Below are 17,378 nucleotides of genomic sequence, written 5' to 3' on the forward strand. Positions count from 1 at the left end.
CTTTTATCAAAACGATGTCCAAGGGCTCCGAGCTACGGCACGGGCAGTTTGCTACAGGTTCACTGGATTAACAAAAGTTTAAATACCCGTATAGCTTATCGACTCAAGTGGCATGGTTAGCTATATATATAACCTGGATAACTTCTTTAGTATGCTTTTACACTGAAAAATGAAATGGCGAAAGAAACTTCGGCATCGATTTTATCCAGAATGATCGGTGGTTGGCGACCCCTGTTATTTAAGAGACGACTTGATTAGGAGGAGAACGGTTGGTTTTCAAAAGCTATGAAATGTGTAGTTTAACTAAAGCAATAATTATCTAGAATTTTAAAATATAATAGCTAGCTTTAACCTGACACTACATGACGCCACTTTGATACCTACATATGATTTTAATTAGCATAGTAATTTAAATGTTTTTATTGAAACTCAATTAACGATTTAATGGACATTTTAAAAGCCATGTTTGTTTTACTTTTATTGTTTGCAGAAAACCTGTCTGTGGCAGTAGGACTATTGCAAATATTCAATGTTATGCGAGTTAACATACAGTAATGAAAAAGTACAACTAATTTAATCATAATTTAATAGACAGAGGTTTTAATATAACTGATTAACTTTGTTGTGAATACACTAATAATATGAAAGAACGAATAATAAAAACTTAATGTGCAATAAAGTTAATTGATATCTTAGAACAACAGTAAAAAGATCAGAGGTTACCGTGTACTTTCCATAGAAATGGGATGGTATGTTAATTAAGCGAACTAATTTCTCTAATTGTGTAGTACTATAATCCAAAGAACAGTAATAATCATCTCTTTCACGGCAGAAATAAACGTCTTTCTTCATCTTCTTTTTAGCCGGTGGACGCGTACTGCAAGACAAAGATCTCCTCTCCCAAAGATGGGCGGTCCTGAACTGCCCGCATCGAGTGACTTCCCGCGACCATAACTATGTCGTCGGTCCCACCGCGTCTGCTGGATCGTGGTCGCCATTCGAGAATCTTTCGGTAATCTTTCGGTTGCAAGAACAATGTGCCCAACTGTCGATTCAGACGAGCAAATTTTCGAGTTACGTCGGTGATCTTGGTTTTTCTCTTTATTGCTGATTTGACTGATTTGACACTGCTCTCCGGGTGACCTTGAGCCTTCTTATGAGGCCCGTCGTAAGTAACCACGTCTCGGGTGTATGTCATCACCGGTATCACACATCGATCAAAGACCCTCATCTTCAAACATTGCGGTATTTTGAGCCAGCAGAGGTTTCAGGCTTCTCGGATGCTGCCAATCCGAGTTGGATTCAGCAAGTGATCTCTTTCTCGAAGTTGGACTTACCAAATTGGACGGTTGTCCCCGACGGTTTGAAATAAATATTGGTGGTGTTCTACGACATATGGTCATTCAAAACCGACGACCGGTTTTCGTGTGAGTTCCCTGATCTTTCCTCGTTTTGGATATAATTCCTTAAATTTTTAGAGGCAATAAAAAACCTAATATCATTAATTAATGCTTAAAAATGTTTCAATATAATATAAATAAAAAGTGGTATAATGGTTAAACAGGATAATAAAAACAAGTAGCTATTCATATCTCATCCTACCTCGATTATTACGGTTACTACCCTATCTCGTCAACAAGTAGTCGTGTTGCACATTAAAAGTATAGATAGGTGCATCTCAGCTTTGCTCTATAAATATGAACGGTCAGTCGGACCTCGTCATTGGAAGTTGAAAGATGTTGCAATTCTTCTATTTCACTGTTTTGTTACTGGCAATATTTAATGTAAGTTTTATGTTTTATTCATACGTACAATATAATTTTATTGAAGGCTTTTTGTGTTCTTTGCGATATTCTGATTCTGAGTTTTTTTTTTTCTAAAAATAATAACTCTTTCTTTGTGTTTTGAACTAAAGTCAATAAAAATAATTACGGATGATGTACAAACAAAATCACAAATAAGTTGAGCGCTGTATATGCGTAATAAAAATTAATTTGAGTCCCTTATTTGCTAAGATATCATCAAAATAAATCTCATACTAATGATTAATTTATTTAAAATTCCTGGATAAGTATGTCTTTTATGTTAGTATGGGAAATAACATTATTACTCTTATCTCATGCGCTTGAAAATGTGTAGTTGTGTTAATATAAAAGGCTAAAGTATAGTTATAATGTATATGTTACTAAAACCGCTGTACTGTGTCTAAGAAAAACGCGGCTAGGTTGCGGCATAAGACAAAAGAGCGGTACAGCGGTTTCGGTAGCACTATAAGTAATCCATGATTACATAGATTCAGGATATCGGAAATTTTGGTATGAACGAAATTATCCCAGTTCATTATTTATTCTAAGATGAAAGTATTACTTTTTTTTGCAAGCGCTTTTTTGTAACTACAATAATTAGTAAAACTAATGTTATGAAGGTGTTATTTAAATATGCATCGTTATAGTAGATTTCGTTTAATTTCAGACCGGTGCAAGGGCTGCTCAAGCCCCCGTTAAGCTCCTTAGCGACGGCAACAAAATACCCATAATTGCATTAGGAACGGCTGGATCTGTAAGTTAAACTATATATAGTATATATATTTCTTCAATTATATCACAGACTTTTTTTAAATTGTATCTAATTATATATTTACGGATAATTATGTTGTACACTCTATTAGATATTGCTCTAGTATATATTTTGCTATGTTTCTTAAGCCTTCACTCAGAAGGTATGTAATTAAATATCGGTACATCTTTTGATGTAGTTTGTACTATTTTTTATCAATAAATATAAAAAAAAATCACGAAACGAAATGCTAGCAAACGTGTAATCCGAGATGGACTCCGGGCTAAATTTCAAACCGGTTGGATCGGTGACGTAGTTGTGCGGCGTATTTAAAGGTGATGTACAGGCGATTAGGGTGGCCGATTCACCATTGCGTACTTGTGGCTAGAGTTTGAGTAATTACATAGGTATTTACACGAACATCAGTCAGCTAAGTGAACACGAAAAGAAAAAAAAAGAAAAATAAATAAAAAAACAAGGTAGAGCCCTTTTTATGAAAAACAGAATAGGGTAATACATTACTTCTACAATTCTCTTTATGATAATAAAAGGTTTGTGTGTTTATGTTTGTTTATTTAATGTTTGCGTGTAATTAATATTATTATTACTTCGTCTTAAATTAGTCACTATAATTATTTCACAATATTATTGTGATATTAATATCTGTTTATATTTATTGCCTTTTTAGTAAAAGGTTGACAATCACTGTACTATATGAAGGCTTTTTCAACAATAACTTTGTAATAAAACAAATATAAAATAAAGAATTTATAGTTAAAGTTATTTTTTCTTATATCGTAATAGCAGTTACGAAAATTAGAAATTATATATGACTGGTGTCCAGCATATTCACTCTTTTATCGAAATTCTTAGCCACATTTTGTCAAAATGGCGGGAGTTTTAGAACTCCCATCTATTAACTTGGAAACTTTACAGATGATTAATGCAAGTCCGAAAAATCCAGTAGTGTTTTGGTTTGGTGTGATTGCTTGATCAGGGCTGTCACATACAGTTAAAGGTTGTGAAATTATGCGATTAAGTGTTACCGTTTACAATAATTTAAATGTTTTGGTAGATATATGATACTCGTATACACCATACTGGATAAATCAATGCTAAAATTAGTTTTTGGGTATTTTGGATACAGCCAAGTTTCGGGTTTAAAATCCAATAAATATAAAAGCACAGTAACTGGCAGCTATTAAAATCAGAAGTCGATCTTCTAAGTTAAGATTTTGACATTGCATGGAATGGCATTTTTCTCCATGACTATTTAAAAAAATATTTTATTAAATGTGATAATTTTAGCATTAAAACACGATATTTTAATTAAACATGTTAATTTTGGGTGATTAGTTATAGAATTAGAAGCATTAAAGAAATAAAAATATAGCTTATTTGCCTGCAAATAATCTTGAAGCTTTTGCACCTGTTTCCAATCACCTATTTGAAATTATCATTCCCATTATTCTGGAACGTGATGTCTATCTTCAACTTCGTAATTTCTAGTAGAAAAAGTCTGCAAGCACAGATAATAACCAATAGTTTATTTTAATATGTAGTAATCCGAATTTTTAATACGCTTTTTCTAATTATATTATTATTACGTTATTAATTACTTCGGAAGCTTTTGATTTTGTGACACATTAGGTGATAGCTAATCATCCTGTATATTCCGTCGTGTCACCTTCGTTTACTTATTGTAATTTGTCAAAACTGTAGATGGTGTGTTGAAAATTATTTTAAATATATGTAAGTTATAATTCGTTTTTTTACAAATGAATAAATTAAAAAATACATTATGTATAGAAAGAGGATGTTGCGCGGATGCGGCAAGCAGTGTATTGGGCTATAGAAGCTGGCTACAGGCACATCGATACAGCTGAGCTATACGGCAACGAAGTCGAGGTGGGACAGGGTATTGCCGATGCCATAAAGAATGGCTTGGTAATGAGAGAAGAATTATTCGTCACTACAAAGGTTAGTGCATAAATAATACGAAACTGTTATCAAACGAAGACATTAAGCATAAAATATTTTTAGTGGAAAACACAGATCTGTTAAAGTCTAATGATTTTCTTTTTAGTTGTGGAACAATCATCACAATCGCGATATAGTGATTCCAGCACTTCAAGACTCGTTGAAGAGATTGGGCTTGGATTATGTTGATTTGTATCTCATACATACTCCGATAGCACAGAAGGTAGAAAATATCATTATCTTTATTTAATCCATAGATTTTCAATCGGTTCGTTTTGGAAACGATCTATAATCAGCGTCTTCTAACGAAAGTCGTCAGTTCATCATAGGCGGCCGTCTTACGGTGCACTTGCCAGTCCATGGTTTCCATTCCAGAACCGTCAGGTCCTAGCGGCCATGTGCTCTGTGCGCTGTATTGTCTGCCCATTGCCACTTCCTTTTGACTTTCCTATGGGCTATGTCGGGGACCTATCCATCAGTAGAAAGAATATCATTGATTATTTATGAGAACTCATATTCTTTACATACAAACACTTATTTTTAAATATAGAGTTTTATTTATGAAAGCGTTAATAGATTTAAATTTAAAAGGCTTTTGTTATTTAATGTAACTTCAAGTTATATAATATACGTAATAAAGTTAATTATTTCAGATAAAGACAACCTTAAATTAATAACAGAATTTACGATTGCTTTTATCTTAAATTAATTACAAAGAATAAAAAACTATTGAAGTAACCTCCTTAGTAGTCTTTTATAGGTTTTTTCCCTACAGTAATCAATTTTCATTAATTACGCGATTTAAAAAGGCAAACAAATATATATCTTTAATACCATTTATATTTATTTTTAAATACTTAGTTTTACTCAATATATATTTATATCTTTGTGAAGTTATTTTAACATTTACAGAGTGATGGTCAATACGAAGATATCGATTACTTGGAAACCTGGCGAGGTATGGAGGCGGCACAGAAGCTTGGACTGACGAAGTCCATTGGAGTATCTAATTTCAATAGCGAACAGCTCGGTAGAATCCTTAGCAACTGTGAAATAAAGCCTGTTGTTAACGAAATTGAGGTAAGATTGTCTTTAGCATAAGAGCTTCTCATTCGTAGTTGCAGACGAGGAAGTTCTAAAAAGTTGCAGTAAATCGGAGCAAGCGTGTCTTCTATAGGTAGAGCCCCACTTCTACCTTTAGTTGGAAACCATAGTAATAATAGCTTTTCCGTAGTTTTGATAGCAAGTGTTGAAAGATGTCGAGTTATAGGCAGTGGGAGTCCTGTCGAAAGGGTTATTCCCCTTTCATTGCCCCTCTGCGTAAGATTTCGACTCACTTTCAGATAAAGAACAGACCATGTTTTAAAGATACCAAGGTTGTGTATATCTACCTATCATAACGCCAGAGGTAGAAGATTGCGTGAGTTAATATTTGAAGCGATCTGTGACCTTTACTTTCTGAAAGACCGTGAAGGGCAGAGGTCACTCAAACCTTTTACCTTTAGTTGAATTATTTTAATGATGGTAGGTGTTTTAATTACAATACTGGCTTACGTGGCGGACGCGATCCTTCGTAATGATTAAACTTTACAAACCTAAGTAAACAAGGCAAAAGATATTTCCAAAATTGTATTTATTGTAATACTTCTGTTATACTTTATGATATGTAAATAAATGACGTTAATGTTTTTTCAAAACGGAAACAAGCCATGTAATGTATAAAGATGTGAAAAACATGAATTTTTAAGATAGGAATAATGCCACAAATACTCTGCTGTCTGTCCTTAAGATGTATTTATAGACATTGCAAATGAGAGCCGTAAACTTATAAAAAAATAGGTATATAATCGTTTACAGGCTATGGCGTGACCAAGAGTGACCAAAAGTGTTTATAGTCAATTAGTTTTCATATATTATAGACTATTCTGCGCATTACACTGTTTCGATATCATTTATTTACTATGAGGTAAAAGCTATTAATATTTAAATTGATATCAACCACAGTGTTCTTGCTGGTCATTTAGATAATATTTTACATTGGCATTGTTCTTGGTGTCAACATGTTTATAGTTTTTATTTCATCTTTATTAACATATAATATAATCTGTAGTTTTAAAAATTAATAAATTAAATTGATATATATTTATATTTTTAAGGTGAATCCAACGTTGACACAAGTGCCTCTTGTCTCCTACTGCCGCAGCGTAGGTGTTGAAGTCATGTCCTACAGTCCATTTGGGTTCATGGTCTCTAGAAATAAGCTTGACACCCCTCCGCCAAAGTTCGACGATCCCGATTTGGTAAAAATCGCCCAGAAGTACGGAAAAAGCACGAGTCAAATTGTACTACGGTATTTAGTAAGTATTCAGAATGTTTATAGTCTCCATATGTTATCATTCAATAAACAATTTAGACCAAAGATTATGGAGTATTTTTGTTAGTCTACCTAAAAGGGAAGTCTGTTTTTTTTCCTGATTTAAGTGATCATCGTTTTAAATATATGTTACAAAAGTAATAAACTTCATTTTGGGTGAACACTGTAACCTCATAGTTCATAATTATTTCACAAGAAAAAAATCGCACTGTTATTCTTGTCATATATCAATTCTTAACGTGTTGTTTTGATTACGAAAGTAATGACTGAGTCATTTTTTAGCCATAGGACATCCACTACTGGACATAAAAGTTCTGTCAATAGACTTCCACTAAGATTACCGTGGTGGTCTAGCCGGCTAAGAAAAAAGTATTCACGATCGACAGCAGCAATTCCTGAACATCTTTGAATTAAAAAAAAAATTGTGCTGGATTATCTAAGCGTGTGGTGAAAATTCACATTATTAACACTCTTTTACGTAGAACGATAAAAAAGTAATTGTTGTATAAGTTGGCTTTAGTAGTGTTTTTAAAAGGTGCTATGTCAGCTTTTTCGATATCGCTAATATAATTTTAGTGATTACACACTTTTAATATAACACAATTTCAGAATCTTTTTGTATTCGAATAATAGCACTGATAGCAAGACTTACAAATATTTGTCTACTTTCAACAATAAAATATTAAAGATTAAACTGTTACAATGTATGAGTCCATCCGACAACCACGCGATATCAAAAGCGGTCATGCCGACATATATAAAGAGGCAATTATAATGAAATATACCTATTATAAAATTAATCTACCAACGAAATTTAGCTTAGAAAAATTAAGTAGAGGTTGATTAATTTATTTTTTATTACTTATTTGAATTTATGCAATTGAATTAAATAAAAAAACTCTAACTTGTAAGTTGAAAAGCATTAAACCTTTGTTAAAAGAAAAAAAATATATATCGGCTAACATGTCCGGCTATAAATACTGTTATAATAAAAATTTAGAGGTACATACAGATTTGTACTCTTATATGAATATTTATGAAATTTTTAATTTTCGCGCCAACCAGTGTTAAATATTTTTTTAACTTTTTAAGTTAGTTAATTTTTTTTAACTCCGCTTTTAATAGCCCCGATTTTAACCCGCTAAATTAATATTTATGGTCAGTTTAAGGGATTATTACGCTTTGAACGCAATAATAATTTGAAGTCATAGAAATAATTGTTAGAAAATAATATTTCTCTAGAGGGCGTGATACTATTAATAAGTGGAATCAACGTTTCAACATTTTTTCTCTCTATATTAATGTTTAAACTAACGCAATATACAGTAGTAAAAGTTAAGTTATGGCTCTGATATGTAATACACTTTGTATTTCATGTTGCAGATTGACAGGGGCACCATACCGATACCAAAATCAACCAACAAAGAACGTATAAAGAAAAACATCGATATATTCGATTTTCAACTTAATGAAGATGAAGTCGCTACAATCAATAAGTTCAACAAGAATCAAAGAGTCATAGAATTTGACGACTGGAAAAATCATCCTAACTATCCCTTTCACAAGCCTTAACACAACTGTCTTGATATTTTGAACAGGAAAAGTTTTCATGTTTAAATTTTACACAAATAATACATAATTTAATAAATTTTTAATTAAATTTGTTTTTAATACCAACACCTATATTTTTAGAATAAAATCACCTGTATAAAGTTATCTCTCTGAAATATGATACATTATTTTTTTTTTCTATTCGAATGCTGGACTGACTAATACAACTGATAGTACAGTCTGCATGGTTAGAGAGTAAACAATAATTAATTTAAATATTAGTAATTCGAATTTCGAGAACGTTATTTTAATTTTTTTTAAATCATCTACTTTTAGGTACGATGTACCATACATTGATTGACAGCTGATGAGCAATATATTTTCCCCTTCAGAGCTTTACCACATATAATTAATCATCCTGTATTTTATAAACATTTAACTGAACAAGTCATTAATTTTCATTTGACAGAGAATAAATAGCCGTAGTAGTGTTTTTATAAAATGTGATATCAGCAACTTCCACGATGAATACAATTCAGTCGAATAACAGTGTAACAACGTCTGAGAGTTGCGACAGAATTAATTTAGCATGTGTTCTGGGAGAGTTAAAAAGACTCTTGAAATGTACGCATTAAAAATAGCAAATGCGCCAAATCTGAACTTTGTGGTGGCCATTTAATAACAGAGCCTCTTAGATATGACTTTTCTCGAGAAAATTTCTCGTACGGCCTCCATGTTGGCATTTGATGTGTGAGAAGTGGCTCCGACCTGTTGCAACCAAGTCACGAAGTATCCATTGAGCTGTTAAAGCTTTGTTCGCATGAAGTTATTTCAATAATAAAAGTGAACTTTGTTACGACACAACCTGTAGATTTATGATTAGATCACATTCTGACTTGTGTACACGCAATGTACAATTAAAAGACGTCACTCGCAAATTACGTTCGCAGTTGTTATTCTGTAAGAAAATAATAACCAATTAAATTTTTTCGGTGAATTATTCTAAATTTTATTTTTAAAAATCAGAATTAAAAAAAAATCTTTCTTAATCCGTTCTATTTATAAAAAGTATCGGTGTTTAAACTAATAAAATAATACACTGAATGCTTAGTACATATTGTATGTTATTTTAAAGTAAAAATGTTAAATTTGAAAGTCGTGTATTGTGTTTAAAATTATGAACACGCAAACACGCCCTGTTCACGGATTGCGTAAAGAAATTGAAAATAGTAAAATGTAGAAACGTGCAACAGATGTCTGGTGATTGAGATGAAATGCTATAATATTGGTTGGACTACTATGACTCACATAAAAACGTGACTTTAACAAATAAAATTACACAGATAACAATCTACGGTATATAGTTTATATAGTGATCCGTTTTTGCGCGACTGGTGAGTTTGAACTTAAGTTAATGTTCGCGGTACGCGGAGTAAAGTCGGATTCGCAGTCGTATACAGTAAGGTACAGAACCGCTGTCTCTACGCCCCTAGCGACACCTACATTTGTCCTTAAACAATAGAGTCCCAAATCGGTTTTATTTTAAAACACCTCGCGTTCTACAAGAGTCATATTCCTATGATATTATAGTAATCCGTAAAAGATTCATACTTAGACGTAATTACATATATACAATACATCGGAAATAATCTAAATACCCATCGGACGGCCCAACGGAAAACCGACCCTGGCTTTTTAATTTTTTTTTTAAATTAAACCAAGGTTAAAGGAAATAAACGACTTCTCTATTTCCTTTCAAAGCTATTCCGTAACCAAACTATTATTATTTGCATATACAGTTAAATTATAATTTTACGTGGAAAAGTTTAATCAGTAAATGATTACAATAAAAAATTTAAAACAATGTAAAAAGGAGATAAGAAAAAAATCAATTTTATAGTCTCACGATTTTATGAAATCGTATCGGCAACGTATCGTATTGTTGTCCTTATTAATTTGTATTTATCGTCATTGTCGTATCAGACTTCCACTGCATAGGCCTCGCCAGTGACATCCTGCAACCTTAACTATGTTGTTGGTCCACCTAGTAGGCCCACTCACGCCGCGTCATGCAGCTCATTGTCGCCACTCAAGAATCTTCCGGCCCCACCGGCCAACGTGCAAGACCAATGCAACACAGGTTTAAGCGCAAGCAAAAATTGTAAACAAAATAAATAAATAAATATTTGCTGCGAAATAAAAACCAACATGATTAGGAATGTAGACGACGTTGAAGGATGTGGGGGAGAGAAAGAATTTGTGAAGAAAGAAAAAAGAAAGAGCAATAAAAATAAAAAAATATATATAAATATAGACCCGCATTGTAACGTCCCTGCCCCAAACAAAGTAGGGGGAACAAGAGGTAAAAAACGTGGCCATTTAAAAAAAACCGCAAAAGCATCATGCTCCGCCGACCGCCACTGCAAACGAACAATTACTCATTGTCGGTGACCTCGGTTCTTCTCCGCATATCCTCATTTTGATTAGATCTCTCAGCATAGCTCCGAGCATAGCTCTCTCCATTGCGTAAGCGATCACGTCTCTGATCCGTACGTCAACACTGGCAACACATACAGGTCAAAGATCTTCATATTCAATTGACATTTTTAAAGCGTCTATTGACTAAGAGTAAAAATTAAATCTTAAATCTGAATTAAAGTAGTAACATTTCGCATATATATGAAAAAGGATTTGGTAATAGCGTTGATGTACTCGATAAAAAACGACAATATTAGAACAGGTTTTTGTCGTATCAAATAAATGGCTTATTCTGTTAACTTTGTGGACATTGACCAGCAGAAAACACTAGTCTGAATTATTGATTCGCGCATAAAAGATGTCGTATTCGTTACACTTTGTGCTATTCGTTTTGGTTGTATATAATGTGAGTGATGAAATGTGAAAATTTCTTTTTCTCATATAACAATTAATCAAAAACATCAAATATTTTAATTCATCATATCTTTATTCACGTACGGGTTTACACGTACTTTTGACTCGCCGATTGTTTTAATGTCATAAGTAGTAAGCTACCACCGGCTCGGATAGTTGATTTACTGAGAAGAAACTGCTCGCAGAAATTAAAAATAGCTCTTTTCAAATTTCATTAAAAGTTAACTATACTGTAGAACTATATGACGATGTCAGACTAAATTTTAACCTGTACACAAACATGGAAATAATAATCCAATCAACAAGACTTATCAAAGTTTTTGTTTTTTTTTGTTCCGGTTTAATAAAAGAATGAATTAATGCTTTATTAATAATTCTGTTTTGGAGTATTACTAGAAGTCACTGTAAATTAACATTTCAGAGAGGTGCGACAAAATGAAAACAACGTGTTTATTTTATTTAAGAAATATGTTAGTTTCCTCAGTCTATTAAACTTATATAATAATATAATAGTAAAACAATCCTTGAACAATGATAATTATTATATCTGTACTTTTTAAATACAATTAAAAAGCAAGATTCATAAGTTTATAATAACTATCATAGTTTTTAGTTAAAAGTTTTAAAATAAAAAATTATTAAATAATTACGTATACGATTACGTACAACCTCTTTTCGCTAGTGCTATATAGGATATCAAATTAAAATATATTATATCCTCATTGCCTCGTTTTTACGGAGGCACGTGGTGGCATGCAAATATTGGATATTGGAAATAAAACCCCAAAAATTTTTTTTTTTGGATTACGTTAAAAATTACTTAAGTACATTTTATTTACAAAGGCAGTATTTTGTTGAAACATAGTGGCAATGGGTGGGTAGAGAATATAGCTAATTTTGAACTTATCAGCTTTCGAGAATCAGTGTGCCTCTCAAAAGAAGTGATAAAAAAGACCCGAGTCCATCAACCATTGAAATCTCAATAAATCATAACTTTTCTTTTTTTAATCTTTAGTTACGATATGAAATTAATAATGACATTTTTAGAGCGGAGTTCGGGCTGCGCAAGCTCCTTTAAAACTTCTCAATGATGGCAACAAGATACCCATCATTGCTTTGGGGACTCATGGAACGGTAAGTTACGTAAAATTAAAAAGCTAATATTAAATATGAAAAACTAAAATATTTTTACTACTGTGACATAATGACATGTATATAGTTTCAATTATGTTATTTATTTTTTACTTTTCTGGTGATGCAGATGTTATGTTTCCACATTACTACGATATTCTATTCAGTAAAATATAGACCTACTTTTTTGAGGTAATAATACTGTATGCCTGAGCAAACTCATAACTTTTTCTTCATCAACACACATTATATTTATATATCTCATTGGCATGATCACAGACATCTAGCGAGCCATGAAAAGATTTTTGGAATTTTTGTACTAAATCGAATCAGTAATGAGATTCGTAGATGAACAAAATTAACCGACATAGTCTAAATAACATAATGCTTTTTAAAACTTTAAACATTTCCTAGTTTTCTATGAAATCAAGCGTTTCATAGTCCACTTTGAGATTCAAATTGATTATTCATAGCTAAGATAGGAACAGTTAGTTATCGATAAAATGATAACAGTTTTAGAATTTGGACAATTTATTGTTTTATTTTAGTCATCATTTGGTTATTCTATAACAATTTTGTTTGTTAATTTCAGTCGGATGATTTGGCTCGCGTAAGACAAGTGATTTATTGGGCGATAGAAGTTGGATACAGGCATTTCGACACGGCTGAATCATATGGAAACGAAGGAGCAATAGGAGAGGCTATTGCTAAAACCATAAAAGATGGTTTAGTAAAGAGAGAAGAACTGTTCATCACTACTAAGGCAAGTAAAGAAATATAGAACGAAGTTTTGAAATGCATAATTGTAAAAGATGCAATGAATATAAGTTACATGGTTTTTGTCACAGTTGTGGAACAACCATCATAAACGAAGTAGTGTGATTCCGGCGCTTGAACACTCTTTGAAGAGACTAGGACTAAATTATGTGGATTTGTACCTCATTCACAGTCCCGTGGCTCAAAAGGTAAAATTATCTTTAACATTTAGTAGAAAATTTAGAAAACAAATAAAGTGAAGGATCTGATTCAACAATAAACTAAATTGGAATTTGTTGTCAATGTGTCGGAAGCGCAACCTGGGACCTCCATTCATAAGGACATTCCTTGGATGAAGGCCATTTCTAACTGGAACAGATTTCCTATTGGAGTTCTATAGAGAAAGCCTATGTCCAGCAGTAGAAATCTTACGGATGAAATGATGATGATGACTGATGTAACGGATATAAATATTCCAATTCAATAACAGAGGCCATGTCCACTAGCGACCGTTGAAATATTATTGCACTAAATTTTCAATGTGCTGAATTTAAAATATTCAAAATATCATGCCGAGGTGCAAGGCAATAAGAGCCTTAACATTATTTACACAAATTTTAGTTTTTTTTTAATATTATTTCATTTGGTAAATCAAAATTCGAGAAAGAGATAGCTTGCCGAACCCAATTCAGATGAGCAGCATTTGGGAAGCTCCAGAACATCTCCTCATCCAAAACACCGCAATGTCTGAAGACGAAGGTCTTTCACCTGAATGATGACATACGGATCCGAAATGTGGTCGCTTACATAATAATAATCAAGTTCACTTAGAGAGCAATGGAGAGGGCTATGCTCGGAGTTTCGCTGCGAGATCGAATGAGAAATGAGGAGAACCGCAGAAAAACCAAGGTCATAGACGTAGCTCGAATAATTGCACAATTTAAGTAGCAGTAGGCGGGGTACGTCGCTCTTGACCGACCAATGGCCTGTGTACCACCATGTTGTAATGAGTAAAATGTTCAATTTTCTTCGGCATACTGACTTTTAAATAGTATTAAAAATGAAAAATACAAGTCCAAAATAATTAATCAAACGTGAGCTGAATCGTAGATGTCTTGTATTTAAAAATATAAGAATTTATATTTTAAGAATATTACCAATAAACGAAAAAAATTTGGACTTTTGGCGGAAAAAAGCGCAATTGTCATCATTTTACTTGTAGATTATACAATATATGTGTATATGTGTAGTTTGTGTATTATATCTTCTTACTCATTAAAGTTAGTACTACATTACTCCTTTTACTATCTTGATATTTACACAACTACTTAGTGTTTACCTTTACCCCATTCTGGGTTAGCTGATTGAGAATGCTTATTAGTCCGCACAATATGTGTACATAATGTGAAATTAAAAAGAATAAAAATAATTTTTTGAACTTATTTTCAGGACGATAACACTTTTGATGATATTGATTATTTAGAAACATGGCAAGGTATGGAGGATGCTAAAAAACTCGGACTGACTAAATCTATAGGAGTTTCTAATTTTAAGATGGAACAAATTAACAGACTCCTTAATAATAGTGAAACAAAGCCCGCTATTAACCAGGTCGAGGTAAGAGGTGTAAAGATAGTAAATAGTATTTTTAATTACTCGTAGTATCACGACCTTTCTTTACCAGGTGAATCCAACATTTACGCAAGAACCACTGGTATCTTATTGCCAAAGCGTAGGCATAGAGGTGATGGCGTACACGCCGTTTGGATATATGGTATCCAGGGACGTTGAGAACACCCCTCCGCCCAAGTTTAATGATCCTGATTTGATTAAAATCGCTAAGAAATATGGAAAAACTACAAGTCAAGTTGTACTTCGTTATTTGGTAAGTGTTATTAAAGGCGTACATGTCGAATTATAGATATATCGTTATATGTATTGTCCTCCTCATACCAGAAATAAGTTTTTGATACAATGATTACTTAACCTAGATTGATATACATAGATAGATTTCTTCCAATGTACTGACTCATCACGCTAGCTTTGGAACCATAAAGTATCCCTGAGTAGAAATCAGTTCCGTAGGTAGGTTGAGGAGATTCATAAAGAAGACCAAGGCGGGGTCAAACTAGGTCTATATAATAAAAAATATATCGATAGGATGTAGAAACATAAGATAATCTAATAATATTAAAAATAATTAATGATATAAATATATAAATTGATTCGTCTAAGGTTTTTCCGATTCAAAGTTTTAGTGACAGAAAAGTAAGTAGTGTTTAAAATTTGAAACATAATCCGACATAGCGCAGGATTGGCAAGTTGAAGCAGCTGAAGGCAAAAAATGTAGCGTATGGAATATGACCACCGGAACCTTAAGGTTCTGGAATGTTGACCGCGGAACGGCAAGCGAAGCATAAGACGTTCCCCTACAAGGTGGACAGATGATTTGGTTAGGGTTGATCGAAAAAAGCCTCCTCCAACCGTTCTTTTTGCAAATCTGGGGGAAAAAACTTTGTCCAGTATTGAACTTGCTATGGCAGAAATGATTTTAAAGCTCTTAGCTCCGCCGCTTCAGCCCATAAACGTCTTTGGCATTGTATTGGCCTCTACCAAGGAAATTAAGGCTGCATATACTATAAACGCTAGCAAGCGTGTTTGCGATCGCAGTGAGATATTATGGTACACAGAGGACACTGCTGCCCATCCTCTGGAAACTTGTTTTGTGAGCTGTGAAGATGTGGTGTATGTACAAAGTGTAAATATTATATCGAAATCGAACCTTGGATCGCAAGTCTCAGTTCTACTGTTTCCACTGCTCAAATAAATTAGATACTTAGTTGGGTTATGCGGCTTGATTGAGTGACTTCAGCTCAAGCTTTTAGTAGAAACGTGTTCATATCCTATTCGAGAGTACTTGAAAAGATTGAATTATGTTCAATCGTTTACGTTTATCTTATTAATACTTGTCATCTATTGTACATATTGATAACCAAATTGACCCCAAACTCTGACTATGAGCGTAATTTTTATCTTCCATTTTTAAGAACAATGTGACAATAATAAACAAACAACTTATAAGCCACGTGTAAGTTACAAGGTTTCTCATAAATCAACTTCAAACTGAAATAGGTTGCTATGTTAGGTTAGTGGTCAATACAAAAAAAAAACAAATCAAAATATTTTCTACATATTATTAAAATGATTGCCATTAAAAATGAATTTTATTTTTTTTTAATTACTTGGATTACATATCTTTACTCTTCTACTTTATTTAACAGCCAGATATATAAATATGATAGAATATAAGACTTTTTACCAAACCACAACAAAGATCTCTTTAATGAGCAAACTATCTGGAGCTAGCTACTTCTAATCACATCATCCGATTACGACTTTACTTTGATTTATGGGAAAACCTATATAAGTACTTTAGATAATGAATTTAAATAATATAACGTTTCAGGTTGACCGTGGGACTATCCCGATTCCGAAATCAACAAACAAGGATCGTCTGATTAAAAATATCGATATATTTGATTTTAGTTTGAGTAAAGAAGAAGTCGATTTTATTAACAAATTTAATAAAGATTTTCGTGTCGTTGATATCGTTGAATGGAGGGGAAGTCCTTATTACCCGTATTAAATATATTTTTTAAAACCTTTTTCTTTTTTTCCTCAAATTTTCAAGTTGGCTTGGAAAAAAGGTTTAATACCTTAATAACATATCGTCCACCTTATCTACTCATTCCCAATGTTTATTTAAAGTTTAATTATCAAATAATTAAATAAAACTTTTGCGATTGTAGTATAATGACAAATGATAAATATAGTGGACATAATAGCCCAGCGGATTTATAAGTTAAAATGTCAGTTGTTGAGCCACAAAGCGTGTAGAACAAATGATCGTTGGGGTTATAAGGTTCTGGTGTGGACACCACGGACCAGCAAGCCCAGAGTAGGATATCCACTCTCAAGGATGTCCAATCCGCTATTGTTAACGTCACTGGAAAAGGACTTATTGGAAATCTATGGAAGAGGCTTTTGTAGAGCAGTGGGTGTCTTATCACTGAAATACTGATGATAATGTTGAATAAAAGTTGAAATAATGGTAAAATTGGTCAACTTTTTTATAATC

General features: G+C 32.7%; 3 protein-coding genes across 4 annotated transcripts; 2 read left to right on the top strand and 1 right to left on the bottom strand.

Moving 5' to 3' along the window:
• Window positions 1-859: 859 nt before the first annotated feature.
• Window positions 860-1,231, bottom strand: LOC137924390 (uncharacterized). Its single transcript, XM_068767785.1, has one exon. The coding sequence runs from the start codon at window positions 1,229-1,231 to the stop codon at window positions 860-862; it is 372 nt and encodes a 123-aa protein (XP_068623886.1).
• Window positions 1,232-1,704: 473 nt separating this feature from the next.
• Window positions 1,705-8,513, top strand: LOC137924432 (aldo-keto reductase AKR2E4-like). 2 transcript variants are annotated; one of them, XM_068767836.1, is made up of 7 exons: window positions 1,705-1,784; window positions 2,473-2,559; window positions 4,366-4,536; window positions 4,643-4,759; window positions 5,449-5,616; window positions 6,693-6,893; window positions 8,294-8,513. In XM_068767836.1, exons 1-7 carry the CDS (start codon window positions 1,737-1,739, stop codon window positions 8,480-8,482), a joined length of 981 nt encoding a protein of 326 aa, XP_068623937.1. In that variant the 5' UTR covers window positions 1,705-1,736; the 3' UTR covers window positions 8,483-8,513. The 2 variants fall into 2 exon arrangements, with proteins under 2 accessions (XP_068623937.1, XP_068623938.1); XM_068767837.1 differs by lacking the exons at window positions 1,705-1,784; window positions 2,473-2,559 and adding an exon at window positions 3,073-3,107.
• Window positions 8,514-11,259: 2,746 nt separating this feature from the next.
• On the top strand, window positions 11,260-16,886 carry LOC137924391 (aldo-keto reductase AKR2E4-like). Its single transcript, XM_068767786.1, has 7 exons — window positions 11,260-11,345; window positions 12,401-12,487; window positions 13,077-13,247; window positions 13,333-13,449; window positions 14,690-14,857; window positions 14,925-15,125; window positions 16,707-16,886. Exons 1-7 carry the CDS (start codon window positions 11,298-11,300, stop codon window positions 16,884-16,886), a joined length of 972 nt encoding a protein of 323 aa, XP_068623887.1. The 5' UTR covers window positions 11,260-11,297.
• The last annotated feature ends 492 nt before the right edge of the window (window positions 16,887-17,378 follow it).

Source organism: Battus philenor, unplaced genomic scaffold (assembly GCF_028537555.1).
Source record: "Battus philenor isolate CCGP_79_NKW_IND1 unplaced genomic scaffold, ilBatPhil1.0.hap1 SCAF_23, whole genome shotgun sequence".
Lineage (NCBI taxonomy): Eukaryota > Metazoa > Arthropoda > Insecta > Lepidoptera > Papilionidae > Battus > Battus philenor.